We start from the raw sequence: 17,822 nt of genomic DNA, 5'->3' as shown, positions 1-17,822 counted from the left end.
GCTGGAGTGATAGCACAGCGGGTAGGGCGTTTGCCTTGCATGCGGCCAACCCGGGTTCGAATCCCAGCATCCCATATGGTCCCCTGAGCACCGCCAGGGGTAATTCCTGAGTGCAGAGCCAGGAGTAACCCCTGTGCATCGCCAGGTGTGACCCAAAAAGCAAAAAAAAAAAAAAAAAAAGTCAGTTCTTAAAAATTCTCCCACCAGCCACCACCCTTCCTCTTCTGTAAACGGCCTTTGGTCATCTCAAAATGGCTCCCACCACCTCGCCCAGGGAGCCCTACAAAATCATACAAATCAAGAGGCTCCAAGCTTCTGGTCCACTTTAGGAAGACGCAGGAAACCGGCCAGGCCTTGCAGGGCACGTGTACCCAAAAGGTTACCCGGTAGGGGTGACATGCTGGCACAGCGGGGCAAATGACTGCCTTACATGTGGCCACCCAGGGTTTGAACCCCAGCACCTGATACGGTCCCCAAGCTTTGCCAGGAGTGATTCCTGAGCACTGCCAGGTGTGGCCCCAAAATAAAAGCAAATAAACAAAAAAAAGGCAACGTAATGGAATAATGCTGAACTTCAGGTCTTTGATGCAGAGTCTCCATCACTGAGCATATCTCTGTGGATGAAGCCCACTCGATGCATCAGAATTTACAGGACTCTGGTTGGATTAATCCCACATGTGCACTCAAAGTGCAGAGCTTTACTCAAAGTAAGCTCTAAGGTTTGCTGGGTGTGGCCTCCCCCTACCCACAAACAAAACAAAACAAAACAAGAAGAGCTGGAGCGATAGTACAGCGGGTAGGGCGTTTGCCTTGCACATGGCTGACCCGGGTTCGATTCCCAGCATCCCATATGGTCCCCTGAGCATCACCAGGGGTAATTCCTGAGTGCAGAGCCAGGAGTAACCCCTGTGCATCACCGGGTGTGCCCAAAAAGCAAAAAAAAAAAAAAAAAAAGAAAATGAAGAAGAAAACTGGGCCAGAGACATAGTACAGTGGGTAGGGTGCTTGCCTTGCATGTGGCCAGCCAAGGCTGAACCTGATGGTTGTATCCCATATAGTCTCTGGTACCCCATATGGTCCCCGGAGTACTGCCAGGAGTAATTCCTGAGTGCAGAGCCAGGAGCACAGTCTGGTGTGGCCCCCAAATAAAAATAAAAAGAAGAAAATGAAAACTATTAAGGGGGAGGGGGGGAGGGAGGGAGGGAGGAAGGGAAGGAAGGAAGGAAGGAAGGAAGGAAGGAAGGAAGGAAGGAAGGAAGGAAGGAAGGAAGGAAGGAAGGAAGGAAGGAAGGAAGGAAGGAAGGAGTAGCACTGTAAGGTGATGAGCAATTCATCAGGAGAGGAATTGTAAGGGGACACTGAGAAAAACCACCAGAAACTAGTGAATTGGTATACCCGGCGAGGGAGGCCACGCCCATCTCTCAGGCACTCCTCAGACCTCACAGCTCTCCTGCGAAGGCTCTTTCCTGACCTTCCTCTAAGAGGAACCTCAGGGTCAGCTTTGGAGCAGGATGAATAATGTTTGTGAGAAAAGCAGAGGCTGGAGAGAGCTGAGTGAGCCGAGCACATGCTCTGCATCCAGGAGCCCAGCACAGCACTGCCCCCGCGCCCCAGCCCGGCGCTTAGGAGAGACCCCCAACCACCAAGCTGGAAGGAGTGCCGGGCGTGGCCCCAACACACAAAGCAAAGATGATATATTAAACCAAACTGGTTTTGGTGCAACATTAGGAAGCAGTGGCATCCTCATTAAAAACCATGGCACCGCTCATGCGGTGAAAGGGGGCAGGAAATCTTCACGAGCCCGAGGGCCAGGCCTGCGCTGGGCTCAGACTCAGGTGAACACACCTTCAGTGCTCACGTGGAAAAAGTGGGCAGAATGGAGGTTCTGAGGGTCAGCAGAGACAGGAAATGAATGTGACACCAGGCCCGACGCTGGCGGAGGGAAGATGCAGGGCGCCGCTCCGGGTAGGGCTGCCTGGCGGCCGCTGCCAACCCCAGGCGTTGTGCGGGGCTGAAGAGTCCTTCCACCTCTCCCTCTGCCCTGCACTAGCAACCACGCCTCAGAAAAGCATCCATCTTGGAATTTTCCACAGACCGTCAGCGCTCGCTGCATCAGACAGGGCTAGCAGCAGGCAGGGATCTGAGATTAGTGCTTTCAAGAGCCATGAAGAATGGTCTGGGGCGGGAGGCACTGATTCAGTCTCCACCGGAGGGGCTGTCCACGCCGCTCCTCTGCGCACCAGCAGTGCCCAGAGAGAAAGCGTGACCTTTCAAGGCTCTCCCTGGCCAGGCATCGGCCTGGGAAAAGATGTGGGAGACCCTGGGATCAGACACCTCACAGAGGCCTCTGAGCCAGTCTCTGCTGACCCTCGCCACACCTCTATCCACAAGGACAGATTCTACCTTTCCTCTCACAGTCCCTTTGTTTCTTTCTTCCTACAGATTTTGTCCAGCAATAAAATGAGTTGGAAGCAACAAAGAGAAAGGTGACTGCGAGGTTCTTAGAGAGCTGTGCAAGGCGTCAGCGAAATATTGTAAGGATAACAGATCACACCACATTTGTTTCATTAAAACTAAGAAAAACAAGGAGGTATGTTGGTAACTCCCAGCTGGTCAGGAATAGCTGATAGGAACACGGCTTTGGGCTGAAGAGATAGTACGGCAGGTAAGGCACCTGCTACTCAGGTCTGACCCCGGCATTCCATCTGGTCTGCCAAGCACCACCAGGAGTAACTCCTGAGCACTTGGATGTGCCCAAACAAAACAAAAACAACCCTCCCCAAACAAACAACAACAAAACAGTGTCTTGATTCAGACTGACCTGCTTTCCTATCATGGAGTTCTTATTGGCTGTGTGACCTATGTAATTTCATTGCCCTCTCTCTGCCTCATCATTTACTCATTTGCAGAACAGGTACCTATCTCCAAAGCACCCTAGTAGTTAGGTTACATTATGTCTTTGATAATGCTCAGCACCTTGTAAACATGACAAAACTAGTTACTTCTATGAGCTACACAGACTTACCTGAAGCTATTCTATTACACTATCTGGACCTGGGACGATCATTCTGTTTTCCTAAGTACTGACCCAACACCCAACAAGGGTCGATGTAGGAGATACAACCATTTACCTGAATTCAGCTGGCGGGGGAGGCAAGCTGTCTTCAGAAAAGGACGGAGAAGGCGGAGAAGTAGCGTCTGTCTGTGGTGGTGGTGGGTAGCTGACAGAGTCCACGTTTTCCACAGAACCGATGCTGCCATTCTGGTACACCAAGGAGGGTGGATACCTAACAACGAACCCAATACCAAATGTCATTTAGGGGGCTGGAGCAGTAGTACAGGGGGGAGGGCATTTGCCTTGCACGCAGCTGACCCGGGTTCAATCCCCAGCATCTCATATGGTTCCCCAGCAGCACCAGGAGTAACTCCTGAGTGTAGAGCCAGGAGTAACCCCTGAGCATTGCCAGGTGTAACCCTAAAAACAAGACAAACAAAAGTCATTTAAATAGAGCCTGAAATGTCATTAAAAAGCCCGAGCAACAGTACGATGGGTAGGGCTCGTGCGCTGCATGTGATTGACCCAGATTTGATCCTCAGCATCCATTGGGGTCCTTCTAGAACCGCCAGGAGTAATTTCTGAGTGCAGAGCCAGGAGTAACCCCTGAGCATTGCTGGGTGTGGTTCCAAAACAAACAAAAAATAGGCTGAATAGGACTCTTGGGTTGTCTTAAAAGATCCGACAAAAATGTATCTGATACAAAAGCTAGGGAGAAATAAAATAAATATATTCCCCCTGAATCTTGTTATATCAAAATTTTATCTTAGGGTTCAATATTCTATTGCTAAGTATCGCCTAGATATTTCTGCTGTGTTGTCTGTAGGCACAGAATTCAGCCCAGATTATGAAAGCTGTGCTGTTTCTCTCCCAGTGTTGGCCTTGTCAGATCCAGCAGTTCTTTTAAATTCCCTCCCAAATGTTAGGAGCAGCCGATGCCCAAATCCCAAAGTCTGTCTTGTGGCAAAGGGCAAAGCCAAGCCCCAAGGCTACTGAGCTGCAGACACGTGACTGGCACACAGCCTGGTTTTGAGGTCGGCAAGCCTCTGGAGTGCTCAAAGGCCAAGGAGGCATTTGATTGCAAAACCATGCTGAGGACAAATGCAAGTTGCTGTGTGGTAGTTAGACAGTCTGTTTGCCAGGTCTCTTTTCAAAGAAAATGAACAGCAGATTAAAGCAGGCAGCTAGGGAGTGGGGAGACAGTACAGGGGTTAAGGCACTCGCCTCGCACATGGCTGAGCCCAGTTCGATCCCTGACCCTGCATATGGTCCCCCCCATAAGCACCACCAGGAGTGGCCAAACAAATAAACAAAAAGGTAAGGAGCTAGGCTTTGTCTCATAAAAACACTGTCCTTCGAAGCATTAGGCCTTGGGTGAATCTGCTCTTGGTGTAACAGCAACAAGCCTCTGAACAAGTACAAATACACAAAACATCAGCGGGCAAAATGGAACGTTGCTTTGCTCCCCCTCCCCCTTTCTTTCCACCACTGCTGGGTTCTAAAGAATTCACAGAACACAGACCTGAGGGAGGGCAGAGTGGAGGAAACTCTCTGAATCAGATGATGCTGCAATGCAAAATCCCCAAGGCCTGGAACCCTGAAGCCTGGCCTGTCTCTTTATAGATTTACCAACAAGCATCTCCCCGTAAACCAGATATGCCTTCTGATCCCCAAACTCTTAGACAACAGATAAGTGGCAAGTTTAGGCTGGAGAACAGTACAGCATGGAAGGTGCTAGGTTTGATCTCCTGCATCCTGTATGGTCCCAAAAGAGATTACCATAGAGGGAGGCCAGGAGTAGGGGGTGGGGTGTTGGGGAATGATGGTTGCAGTGTTTGGGGAGCCCATGGAGGCACTGGATGCTATCTGGTCATGTGGGCTGGTAGTTTAAAGCTAGGTCTTAAAGACGCAGTACTACTAGGGTCCTACAGTGCCTGGGACCACCAAGGCCACCCCAGCAGTGCCAAATCCAGAGATGCTTAGGAGGCCCTGAAAGTGCTGGGGATCAAACCATGCAGTGCCCAGCACACATCCTAGCCCTATAACGTCTCCCCAGCTTCCATCTTCATTACTATTTAAAAATCATTTTATTTTTTGTGGTTTTTAGGCCATATCCAGCAGTGTTCAGGGTTTACTCCTGGCTCTGTGGTCAGGGATCATGTGTGGCAGTACTCGAGAGACGATATGTAGTAGCAAGGGAACTGAACCAGGTTGACTGAACGCAGGGCAGATGCCTTAAGCCCTGTGCTATTTTGCCAGCCCTTTATTAGCCCTTATTTTTTCTTTTTGGAGGGTCACACATGGCAGTGCTTAGGGTTCACTCCTGGTGCTGCTCAGGAGACCATCCATGCTGCTGCTACCCAAACCTGGGCCGGCCTTGTATAGGCAAAAAGCCTTAGCTATCTCTCTGGCCTCCAAGCAAATTCATTTTTGGTGTTAGTGGCAGGGGGGGGGGGTGGGGGCACAGGTATACCTGGCAGTACTTCGGGCTTACTCCTGGCTCTGTATTCAGAGATCACTCTGGTGGGCTCAGAAGACCATATAGGGGGGCAGGGGATTACTGAACCCAGGTTTGCTGTGTGCAAGGCAAGTGCCTAATCTGCTGTACTATCACTCCAGCCCAAACAAATGTCTTTCTTTTTTCAGTTTTTGGGTCATATCCAGCTGTGCTCAAGACTTAATTCTGGCTCTGTGCTCAAGGATCAGACCAGGAGGGTTCAGGGGGACATATGAGGTGCAGGTGATTGAACCTGGGTCAGATGTATGCAAGATTCCCAAATAAATTCCTTTAGTTCAGTTAAAACAAGTGTCTCTCTATATATATCTGTCACTGTATCACTGTCATCCCGTTGCTCATTGATTTGCTGGAGTGGGCACCAGTAACATCTCCACTGTTTGACTTATTACTGTTTTTGGCATATTGAATACGCCATGGGTAGCTTGCCAGGCTCTGCCATGTGGGTGGGATACTCTCGGTTGCTTGTCGGGCTCTCCAAGAGGGGTGGAGGTATCGAACCCGGGTCAGCTACATGCAATGCAAATGCCTTACCTGCTGTGCTATCACTACAATTATGTATCTCTATATATTAAACAATTATATATCTCAATATATCTATATATAAATAAGTCACTGTATCACTGTCATCCTATTGTTCGTCAATTTACTCGAGTGGGCACCAGTAACGTCTCTATTCCTCCCAGCCCTGAGATTTTAGCAGCCTCTCCTTACTCGTTTTCCCCAATGATTGGAGGCTCTTTCAGGGTCAGGGAAATGAGACCTATCGTTACTGTTTTTGGCATATCGAATACGCTATGAGTAGCTTGCCAGGCTCTCCAAGAGGTGTGTATGTATGTATGTATGTATGTATGTATGTATGTATGTATGTATGTATGTATGCATATATATACACACATATATATTACATATATATAAATAAACCAAGTGTCAATATATATACACACATACATACACATATACACTGTAGCACTGTAACACTGTCGTCCCGTTGTTTATTGATTTGCTTGAGCGGGCACCAGTAACATCTCCATTGTGAGACTTGTTACTGTTTTTGACACATCGAATATGCCCCGGGTAGCTTGCCAGGCTCTCCGAGAGGGACGGAAGAATCGAACCCGGGTTGGCCGTGTAGAAGGCAAACGATATACACACACACACGTTTATATATGCATTTTTTTGTTGTTGTTTGTTATTAACAATAGCTATTACATAGGGAATTGTTTTTTGGGGCCAAAACTAACTAACTCAGGAATCAAGCCTGGGTCAGTGGCCATGTGAAAGTCAAGTAACTGCTGAATTATCTCTTTGGATTGTTTTGTGGTTTTTTTGCCCATACCCAGCAGTGCACAGGGCTACTTCCAACAGGAATTTGGGGGAAAGGGCTTGCGCTGGGTGGGGCACGAGGCACCATGTGACTAGGGGCTAGAACTGGAACCTGGGCTCCAACACATACAGCATGCACACCAGCACTATGTTATGTGCATCTCCTCGCCTATGATAAGGTATTTAAAGGCCACTTTTTAAGGGGCTGGATCGATATAGGCCAGCAGTGGAGCACCTGCCTTGGATGTAAGCCAGCCCTGGTTTGATCCCTGACCCCCACCAGATGAGGTCCCTGAGCAAGTCCTGAGCACTACCAGGTGTGACCCTCAAAACAGTAACAAAAAAGAGACTGCTTTATCCAGTCTGGAGAGATAATACAGCAAGTAAGGCTCTTGCTTTGCCATGTGACCAACCAGGGTTTGGTTCTGGACACTCCATAAGATCCTCTGCGCCGGGGCTGCAGTGATAGCATAGGGGGTAGGGCGTTTGCCTTGCACTCGGCCGACCCAGGTTCAAATCCCAGCATCACATATGGTCCTCTGAGCACTGCCAGGAGTAATTCCTGAGTGCAGAGCCAGGAGTAACCCCTGTGCATGCCAGGTGTGACCCAAAAACCAAAAAAAAAAAAAAAAAAAAAAAGATCCTCTGAGCCTTGCCAGGAGTAATCCCTGAGCATAAAGTTAAGTCCTGAGCATTGTTGGGTGTGGCATCCCCTCAAAAAAAAAAAAAAAAGCTAAGATTTTTATGGTAGGGTGGGATAGATGGTTCAAAGAGCTAGAGTGCATGTTTTACATGCTGGAGTCCATGCTTCAAGTTCCTGAGCACTGTCACTTATGGCCCCCAAATCAAGCCCCCAACCTCCAAAAGATGATTCCATAGTAGTTACTCCTACACCCAAGAACAACTCAACCTTTTCCTTTTCTCGTTCACAGACACACGGCACAGGCTGGCAAGGTTCTCTGCCAGTCAGGATGTGATGTATTCAAGGGGAAGTCAGGGTGACACTCATGCCAAGCAGTCATGGTGGCTTGGCTTTGAATGTCACACAGGTTAGAACACCAGGATAAACATCAAAACAAGCTTTAAAATCATTAAAACAACAACAAAAACAAAACAAAAAAAACCCTGAAAAACAAAACCCACAAACCCCCAGTGTTACTTGGTATTGGGAAATGAGGTCGGACTGACAGCGACCATTTCTCCAAGGAGATATATAGCCTGAATACTGGCCGCACGACCTTTCCCACACTGTCTCTGAGATCCACTCAGTCCCTTGGCCGGCCTCTCTCTCAAGACTGACAAAGGCTCGCTGAAAAGTTGCTTTGACGCACAAATACCCTGCCGGCTCCCGTCTCCGCTCATGCAAACTGCATAGCTCTTAGGCCCGACCTTCAAATCAATGCACTGGAGACAAAGGGCTCCCAAGGCTACTTTTCCTCTCCCATTTCCTGTCTTTCCTTTGTGGTCCTGAGATATTCCAGCATCCGACAAGATAAAGGCACTCGAAGTCATAGATTTTCTTTTCCACAACCATCCAATCACCTCCTGCAAACAGCTAAGTCTCAGGCCCGAGAAACCACACAGGGTGGAAGGCACTTGCCGAGCAGGCAGCTGACCCTGGTCTGAATCCCCAGCTCCACACACAGTCCCTGAGTGCCACGATGAGTCACTCCTGAGCAAAGAGCCAGGAATAGCCCCTGAGCACTGGCAGGTGGACCACCTGCCCCCACTCCCCCCATGAACTGCTGAGTCTGAGGGTCAGAAAGAAGGTGGCTCAATGATGGAGTACAAATCTCACAGTACTGGCACTGCAAAAAACAGCACCTTGAATCAGATCAGATATTTCTCAACCTTCAGGCATTCCATTCTGGTGCCACGCACAAACCCCAACTCAGAGTACATTATTTCTTTTTTTTTTTCCTATTACTTATTTATTTTTTTGTTTCATTTTGGGGGTCACACCCGGTGATGTACAGGGGTTACTCCTGGCTTTGCACTCAGGAATTACTCCTGGCGGTGCTCGGGGGACCATATGGGATGCTGAGAATCGAACCCAGGTTGCCACATGCAAGGCAAATCCCCTACCCGCTGTGCTATTGCTCCAGCCCCATCGGAGTACATTACTTCTTAAGTATTGGAACGCTTCTCTTCTCTTTTCCTTTCTCATATTTCCTAAATAAAATTATTTCACTTCACTAAAATAAAATAGAATTGGGAAGACAGTAGCCCAGGTTCAATCCCTGGTACCACAACGTCCCCTGAGAACTGCTGGGAGCAAGTTCCAGGACACCGCCAGGCTTGGTCCAAAGAAACCTAAATCAAATAATCAATTAATTAATATTAAAAACACCTTGCGGGGCTGGAGCAACAGCACAGCGGGTAGGGCGTTTGCCTTGCACGCGGCCGACCCGGGTTCTAATCCCAGCATCCTATATGGTCCCCTGAGCACCGCCAGGGGTAATTCCTGAGTGAAGAGCCAGGAGTAACCCCTGTGCATCGCCGGGTGTGACCCAAAAACCAAAAAAAAATAAATAAATAAAAATAAAAAAAACACCTTGCTAAGTATCTTGACTCATCTAGAATTTTTTATTTCACTGTTAGTTGTGAGTCCTCATCTCGTCCGCAGTCTCATGCTTGTGAACCCAACCCAGGACCTCAAACATATAAGGAATGCACTCAACCCCTTGAAACTAAATTGCAGTGGCCAGAGCAATAGTATAGTGGGTAGGGCATCTGCCTTTCACCTGGCTGACCCGGGTTTGATCCCCAGCACTTCTCATGGTCCCCCCAGCCCATCAGCAGTGATCCCTGAGTGCAGAGCCAGGAGTAAGCCCTGAGTACCAGCAGGTGTGATCCCCTTTCCCCACTAACCCCTCCACAAAAAAAAGAAACCACATTTGTGGTTCTATCAAGCAAACTGAATCATCACATGATGTACTTAGTTTTGGGGGAATACCCAGTAGTGCAAAGGGTTAATATCAAAGATATATAAGGCACTGGTAGAACTTTACAAGAAAAAAAATCCAACCCCACTCAAAAATGGGGAGAAGAAATGAACAGAAACTTAATCAAAGAAGAAATACAAGGGTTGGAGCGATAGCACAGCGGGTAGGGCATTTGCCTTGCACGTGGTCGACCTGGGTTTGATTCCCAGCATCCCATATGGTCCCCTGAGCACCGCCAGGAGTAATTCCTGAGTACAGAGCCAGGAGTAACCCCTGTGCATCGCCAGGTGTGACCCAAAAAGAAAAAAATAAAAGAAGAAGAAGAAGAAATACAAATGGCTAAAAGCTACACGAAAAGATGCTCTACATACCTAATTATCAACAAATCAAAACAACAATGAGATGTCATCTCACACTCTAGAGACTGGCACACATCAAAAAGAACAAGAACAACCAGTGCTGACAAGGATGTGGGGACTCTCATTCATTGTTGGTGGGAATGACAACTAGTCCAGTTTTTCTGGAAAACAATACAGGCATTCCTCAAAAAACGAGAAATTGAGCTTCCATACGATCCAGCAATACCACTCCTGGGAATGGGGCCCAAACATATGCAGAAAAGCCATCTGAACACCTATGTTCATTGTAGCACTATTCACAAGAGCCAGAATCTGGAAACAACCCTAGTGCCTGAGAACAGATGATTGGATAAAGAAATTATGGTCCATCTACACAATGGAATACTACTCAGTCACCAGGAAAAAATGAAGTCATGAAATTTGCTTACACAGGGATGGACATGCTGAGTGAGTCAGAGCGGGAAGGACAGACATAGAATGACTGCACTCATTTGCGGGACATAAAAAACGTAGCAGGAGACTAATACTCAAGCACAGTAGAAATGAAGGCCAGGAAGACTGGTCCATGGTTGCCTCAAGTGTGTGTATATGTGTGTGTGGCGGGGAGAGGGGCAGTCAGTACAGAAAAGGGACCACTATGACAATGACAGTTGGAAATAATCACACTCGACAAGAACTGAGTGCTGAAAGGAGGTAAAAGGACATATATGATAATCTTTCAGTACTTGTATTGCAAATCATAATGTCCAAAAGGAAAGAGAGAGCAAGGGGAATGGGAGAGGGGAGAGAGAGGGAAAGTGTCTGCTACAGAGGCAGGGGGCTAGGGGTGGTTGGGAGGAAAGTGGGGACATTGGTGGTAGGAAATATACACTGATGGAGTTGGAAAACTATGATGAAACTGATCATGAACAGCTAGAAACAGCAGCACCAGCAGCTGGTAAAGGGTCAGAGCCACAGTAGAGCAGGTAGGGCATTTGCCTTGCATGCAGCCAACCCCAGATTGATCACTGATATTCCATATGGTCCCTCAAGTACCCCCGGGAGTAATTTCTGAGTGTAGAGCTAGGAGTAACCCATGAGCATCGCTGGGTGTGGCCCAAACCTCCCCCAACAAGAAGCTGGTTAACTGGTACTGATCAATGCCTCACAGCCAGCCTTTGGAAGCGTGAAGGGGGTCGCACCACAGCAGTCAGACTGCTGCCCCCAGCCCTTGGGCCTTCCAAGAATGCTAGCAACAGGACAAAAACATCACCTACCCAGAAGGCCCCAACTTTTCTTTGGATTCCACAAATTCTTGTCCCATCTTCATTTTCTCCCACTCTTCTTTCCGTGTTTTGATTTTACGTGGATTTACATTCCCTCGATTTGGATTATCTTTCTTTTCTTTCTAGAATGAAAGAAATTAAAAAGGTCTTGTGAAACATTTTCCAAAGTTCTCCATTAAAATCCCATTTACCCTCACGAATGCACACCCAGGAGAGACGATGTACCTAGGTAATATATAGTGACTACAGAAATACTAAATTATTCGGTTTGGAGTCACTTAGAGGATATGCAATCCAAATGCGATCTCCTGGACTCAAACAGAAGTGCTCGATCCCATACTCCAACACCTCCAGTGATGAGCACCCCACTACCTCTCTGGGTAATTCATTCACATTTCTGAGCGGCTCTAATGGTTAGTAAGTTATCAGACTGCTATTAATTTGCTCTGCCTCAAAGGTCAGTCAACACAGATGAAAAGTCAAGATTGTTGTAGATTTCTGAGACAGACACAAGTAAACAGCTTACAAAAACAACTGATGAAGAATTCTCCACGCTGCCACATTAGCCCCTGCTCTCTCTGGGGCCTCCCAGCAGCCATGCTGGTGGGACTGAGAGAGGCAAGTCTAAGGAGAGAGATACATCTCCTAAACCTGGACCCACGGCCCCACTCCAGCCCCGCCCAGTCAGGAGTGAAGGTGTTAAATGGACTCTGTTGTAAATCAAATAGTAGAGCCTTGTGCTGATCTCAGAGAAATGAGCTGCAAAACTGGCGGGGAAGGGACTCGCTGAGCTTGAGTGTCCAGCAGAGTCAGGTGCAAATTGCAAGAGAAATAAATGGTGAATAGAAAAGTCAATTTCTAAAACTCAGCCTGAATATACTCAATTGTTAATAGCGCTGGGGGGAACAAACACATTTTTGGTGTGACTTATACTTTCATCTTGGTTGTGCTTGGGAGTGGACACATTTTTTTAAGAGTTTCACCTGGCATCCAAGCAAGCAGCCACTCAGAATGATTACTTCACATAAGACTGGCTTCCTTTTTATCCCCCCTCCACAATCGAGCCTACTGATGTGTAGAACAGAGGCCCCTTTCCCCTCACCCTTTGCTTTCTCTTCTCTTTCATGATATCCTTGGTGTCCTGCAGCATCTGCTCCTTCCAAAGATCAAAGAAGTGCGAAGGGTCTGTGTAGAATTTGAGTGCCTCTTTCCCATCGTCCCTGGGATAGAAATGAAGACAAGTAGCTGTCAGAAGACAGATGAGCTCCCAACCAAATCCAATATTCCAAACACCTACCAGTTAGCAGTTTTACACGGAGGAATCAAGAAGTCGTTCAAATCGATTGTATATTTCCTTTCCCACACCAGCATTCCAATGCCCCTGAATGGCACTTTTTCACTTACCTGGCTTTTAAAGAACTTTAGGCTTACTTTCAGTCCCTGGTAGAAAATTTGCATGATCAGGGCACGAATGAGCTGGAGCAGCAGGGAACCTGATTATTTCTAATGATCTGCATGGCCATAGCTTTCTCCCTGAGGATGTCCGCATTTTGTGGCACATCAAAGGAGACTTTTACCACTGGCTTTCTTACCCCACCAACCCCCTCAGGACTATCTAGGAGGCATCAGTGCCTTCCCACCCACCTGAAACTGTGTAGACATGAGTGCTTACATACACAGACACACACACACACACACACACACACACACACACACAGAGTTACGAGTTTATACAGCTGCCATTTTTCTGCAGATAACTACAGTACTTTTATCTTCTTGCTCCCTTTCATAGCTCAGCATTGCCCCCAGCCACAAGGGGGCCCCAGTGAGAACAGACAGCCAGATGTTTTATGACCACAAGATTTAAATATCGTATCTCAAAGTACCGGGGGAATCTACTGATTGACACCATAAGGGGAACCTGCCAGACTCAATGATACTGGCTGGAATCTTGCATACTGGCACGATTCCATCTCTCACCTACCCAAAAAACATGTGTAGAGGAGAAGATTTTTCGTTTATTTTTTGGCTACACTTGGCAGAATGCTCAGGGGTTACTCCTGGCTCTGAACTCAGGAGTCACTCCTGGTGGTACTCAAGAGATCAGCTGCGTGCAAAGCAAGCGCTTTACCAGTTGTACTATCTCTCTGGCCCTGGACATTAATTTTAACACGACTCTGAACTAAAAAGAGTTAGAAAGACAATTTTATTCCCTGGACTACAATCCCATCACAACAGACAGAAAGCTTTTCCAGGGACCAGAGTGATGTACCAAGCAAGGATCAAGCCCGGGTCAGCTGCATACAAGGCAAATGCCTTACGCTGTACTACTGCTCTGGCCACTAAGCAAGTGTTTGTTCGGGTGGGTAGGTGGAAGGAGACTGGAGTCGTACCTGGCCACGCTTACTCCTGATTCTGTACTCAGGGAATCATTCCTGGTGGTGTTTAGGGGGACCATATGCAATGCCAAAGATGGTTTGACAAGCACCTTAACTCCTGTACTATCTCTCAGGTTCTTGGTTTTTACATTAAATATTATTATGAGCTAACTACACCATTTTTGTTAGACAAAATCTAGATGTTAGTTCTGATACTGCATGTTAAAAAAAAGATAATGTCATTAACTGAAAAATAAACTTGTTCTAATATCATGTGTTTATCCTATCCCAACACACAAACTTGGTGTCTTACGCCCCCTGTTCAAGTGTGTACTCCCTCTCTGCCCCCAATACTGTCCCTCTGCCCAAACCCAACTTGACTAACTAAAGAGGCTATAGTCAAATCTCTGTCTGTTTTGCCTGCGAGCCCCAATCAAAGTCAAGGGGCAAACAGAATTTCACACTGTCCACACAGGACAGATGCCGAGTATGTTCTATTTGTGTGAGAAGCCACTGAGCACCTATTCCAGGCTTCCTGAATCAGGCAGGTGTCCTTGAATTTCACACACACATTTTCCTCTTTGCAGTGTACCCATGTCTCACAGAAGACATCTGCCTCCAGCTATCTGTAATTACTTTTTGCCTGTTCCGAAGATATTTATGGATGCAAGCAGGATATCTGCTTCCTGCCCCTTAGAGCAGCGTTCTGTGGGATCACACTGCCCAGCCACTATCTGCAAGGGGCTTTAAACTGCCTTTAAAGGCTACCTTCTTTCTCAAGTCCTGCTGCAGCAGCTAGTCCTTTCTGAGGGGAATGTGAAAGGATGTTCAAGACAAAGTGAACGATACGCGTTTGGAAGAATGCCAATTACTCCTTAAGTCTTGGAAGGGCCCTCAGGGCCCCTGAGCAGCCAGTCCACAAGGCTGGCCCCACTCACTCGCCCAAACATCTGGTAATCTAGTGGTTTCCTAGTAAGTGGGAGCCTTGCTAGAATGTTGCCCCTGGGATGCATGCTGTAAGACTGCCTTGTAACAAAGTCCTTTTGGTTCTATATTAACTAAATTCCTTGGACAGAATCCAAGATGGACCTGGCTTATACCAAATTAAACTCTGCACATGCGATAGTGGTGCAAACTTTCAATACGTATTATACTCACGATAAATTTCAGAAGCTCCACAACAGTACGTGACAACTGGTTAGATGGCAAACATTAGCTTCTGCTGCCACAAGCAGCTCCGGGGTAGGGTAGTAAGCTGTCTGACCAAAGGCCCTCATGTACACATTTTAAATAAAAAGGCAATCTAGTGTCTCTGACCTCAGGTCTGAAGAGAGGAGTGAGTCAGATTACCTGTAAGGGGTGAGATTGTTGAGAGGTGGAGGAGTATCACAGGCGTTATATGTTTCTAAGACAGGTACTGGGAGAGAGTTTCTGTCAAAAAGCTTTTGGTCTTGAATGGTGGAGCTCTTGAAGGCCTTTCGGGTGTTGATGCCTTGTAGTGACACTGAGAGAAGATGGAAGGCATTAGAAAATGGACGACAGGCTATTTGAGCAAACACTGAGTCACACCAGTCAGAAAGGCCTCAGCTGCTGCATTTCTTGGCTGCGGCTGTCTGCAGCCAGGTTTTTCCCTCCCCCTCTGGGGAAGCCCCACAAGGCTGTCAGCAGCCCAGCTATTTCACGACTGAACAAAATGAGGCAACACAAAGGTTTACTATGTGGCCAGATCTAGCAGGCCTCTCCTTAGGAGGAATGAATCTTCCAAGTACTTTTATGGTAGCAGATTACGATTGGAGGAGGGGGAATCTGAGAAAGAGGGAATTGGGGGAATGGGAGAAAGGGAATATGTGGGGGTGTGGCAGAGCTAAAAACGTTCCTTTACACCACCCAGGCTCGTGTCATTTCAAACAGAACTCCAGAGGTCTCTGCGATTTCTCCCCTCACTTTTTTATAAATTGGGGGGGTGGGGGGTGGGGAGGGGGATTCTAAGAAACTGCTCAGCAGAGCCTGCAAATGCTGAGCTCAGCTTCCTTACCTTCTTCTTCCTTGGGATCCAGCTGAGTGACTTTCACTTGTAGGTGGTCGACCCTCTCAGCAAGGGAGCTTACCCGAGAGGCAAACGTTTTTGCCTCAGTAAAGAGCTCTCCAAAAATGTCTTCTGCATATTTACCTGTAAGAGCAAAGAAACCAAGTCACTAGTGCATAACAGTGACATAAGTGGTCCGAAAAACTAGCTACTAAAGACAATACCCCCCACCTCCCAAACATACTCAGTCCTCAGATGGTTCAGCTCACAGGCAGATGCCTGCTCTTAGAAATAGAGGCATGCTCTCCAGAGCTTGGGCAGTCTGCAGATATTCTAAAATTAACAGAGGCTTCTTAGCAAACTCTAAATAGTCACGGAACTCACAGTAGGCTAAATAAAACCAAAAGGTATAGTGCAAACTATTAATCCTGGAAGAGCAGGCAATATGTCTGCACACTTGCCAATAGTCCTTGCCCTTTTGCTGTTCTGCGCAAGCACATTGTAAATGGTTCTGGAAAGCAGACTGGGAGTGAGAAGAACCTCGGAGGTGGCCACAATTAACATGAAATTAGCAACTACCCCCTCAAAGAAGTTTCGGAAGTACATGAACCACCATGATGTAGTAAGTTGTGGTATCTTCAAGGGGCCTTGAACTTATCAACAACTCACAGCAGAGACTTACAACTTCTTCTAAGGGCTGAAAAGATTATTTTTTATTTTATCGCCTACAACTTTCAAAGTTTTCGCTGTAGGCTGCAATCCGTCAAATCTATATCTTGGGGAAAAGTGCAAAGCTGAAACTTTCAAACCGTCCCTGAAAAACAGCATACCAGTGGTTTCAGTCCACAATGTCTTATTTTTTAGAAAAAGAAAAAAAAAATTCCTACTTTCAACTCTGGAATGCAAGGAGAATCTGAAGCCAAAGAGACATAACAGCAATCTGACACTACCTCCATATTGTCATTCCAAGCCACAAAGCACATTCTTGTTCGAACGGAAAGTGGTGCACATGAATAAAGGTACCATCAGTTTCTTACTTGCAAGATGAAGGCAGCACAAGTGACTGTACCCAACCAAAAGTTCATTTCTTTGAGAACCATTTGAAAGTGGACTTTGATGTTGCTAAACTACATTTATGCTTATTCCAAACTTTGGGGGGGAAGGGGGAAATAGTTCAAAAGGCCAAAGTGCACCTTCCTGGTGATCTGCAGGTCACCTTTCCAGTGTGACCTGGCAAGTAAAGATCATTCAACTCTATATTTTGAAATGCTGATAAATTTAATCAAGAAGTTTCTAATAAGGAAGGAGCAAGTCTTTGCATACTCAAAGGTTTTGTGATCTAAACAACCATGAGCTCCTGGGTTCAAAGAATTCAAAGTGACTAATGAGAGGCATTTCTACTTTGCAAGTTAAAAAGCCTGTCTGATTTCCGTCCCTACCAGACTAAGTTCCTATAAAAACCACATGAACGGGGGTCTGAGAGATAATACAGTGGGTAAGGCACTTGGCCTTGCACACAGCCAACCTGGGTTAAATCCTGGCACTATATATGGTCCTACCAAAGTCCCACCAGTCCTACCAGAAGAGATCCCGGAACACAGAGCCAGATGTAAGCCCTGCACACAGCCCAACCACCCTCCCAACCACCCTCCCTAGGCAAACAAACACACAAATAAATGAAAGAGCACCCTATACTAGAGCCAGGGAGGTAGCTCAGGGGTAGAGGCCTTGTCGTGCATGTGTGAGGCCTTGGGTTCAATTCCTAGCACTGCAAACAAATAAACAAAAACTGTACTATAAATCACATTGTATGGGGAAACTGTGATAGAAAGGTTAAAGCAGAGAAACACACAACATTTAAGTATTAGACCAGCTTCAGACACATCATTAACCATCCAGCTGTTCTGGAGGAAAAGAAACCCCCAAAACGACTTACCTTTGGGTCAACAAAAG

General features: G+C 47.0%; 1 protein-coding gene across 4 annotated transcripts in view; it reads right to left on the bottom strand.

Annotated features, from left to right (window-relative positions):
- The window catches only part of WASF2 (WASP family member 2), an 89,487-nt gene that overhangs the window by 6,921 nt on the left and 64,744 nt on the right, over positions 1-17,822 (bottom strand). For all 4 annotated transcript variants that reach the window (XM_055139626.1, XM_055139623.1, XM_055139625.1 and 1 more), the window contains exons 3-7: positions 15,879-16,013; positions 15,194-15,347; positions 12,568-12,685; positions 11,457-11,587; positions 3,132-3,287 (exon numbers count right to left, since the gene is read on the bottom strand). In XM_055139626.1, coding sequence (XP_054995601.1) covers positions 3,132-3,287; positions 11,457-11,587; positions 12,568-12,685; positions 15,194-15,347; positions 15,879-16,013 — 694 coding nt within the window. The remainder of the gene's footprint in view (positions 1-3,131; positions 3,288-11,456; positions 11,588-12,567; positions 12,686-15,193; positions 15,348-15,878; positions 16,014-17,822) is intronic.

Source organism: Sorex araneus, chromosome 5, assembly GCF_027595985.1.
Source record: "Sorex araneus isolate mSorAra2 chromosome 5, mSorAra2.pri, whole genome shotgun sequence".
Classification (NCBI taxonomy): domain Eukaryota; kingdom Metazoa; phylum Chordata; class Mammalia; order Eulipotyphla; family Soricidae; genus Sorex; species Sorex araneus.
The sequence above is the reverse complement of the archived record's forward strand: the minus strand, read 5'-3'. Positions and strand labels throughout refer to the sequence as shown.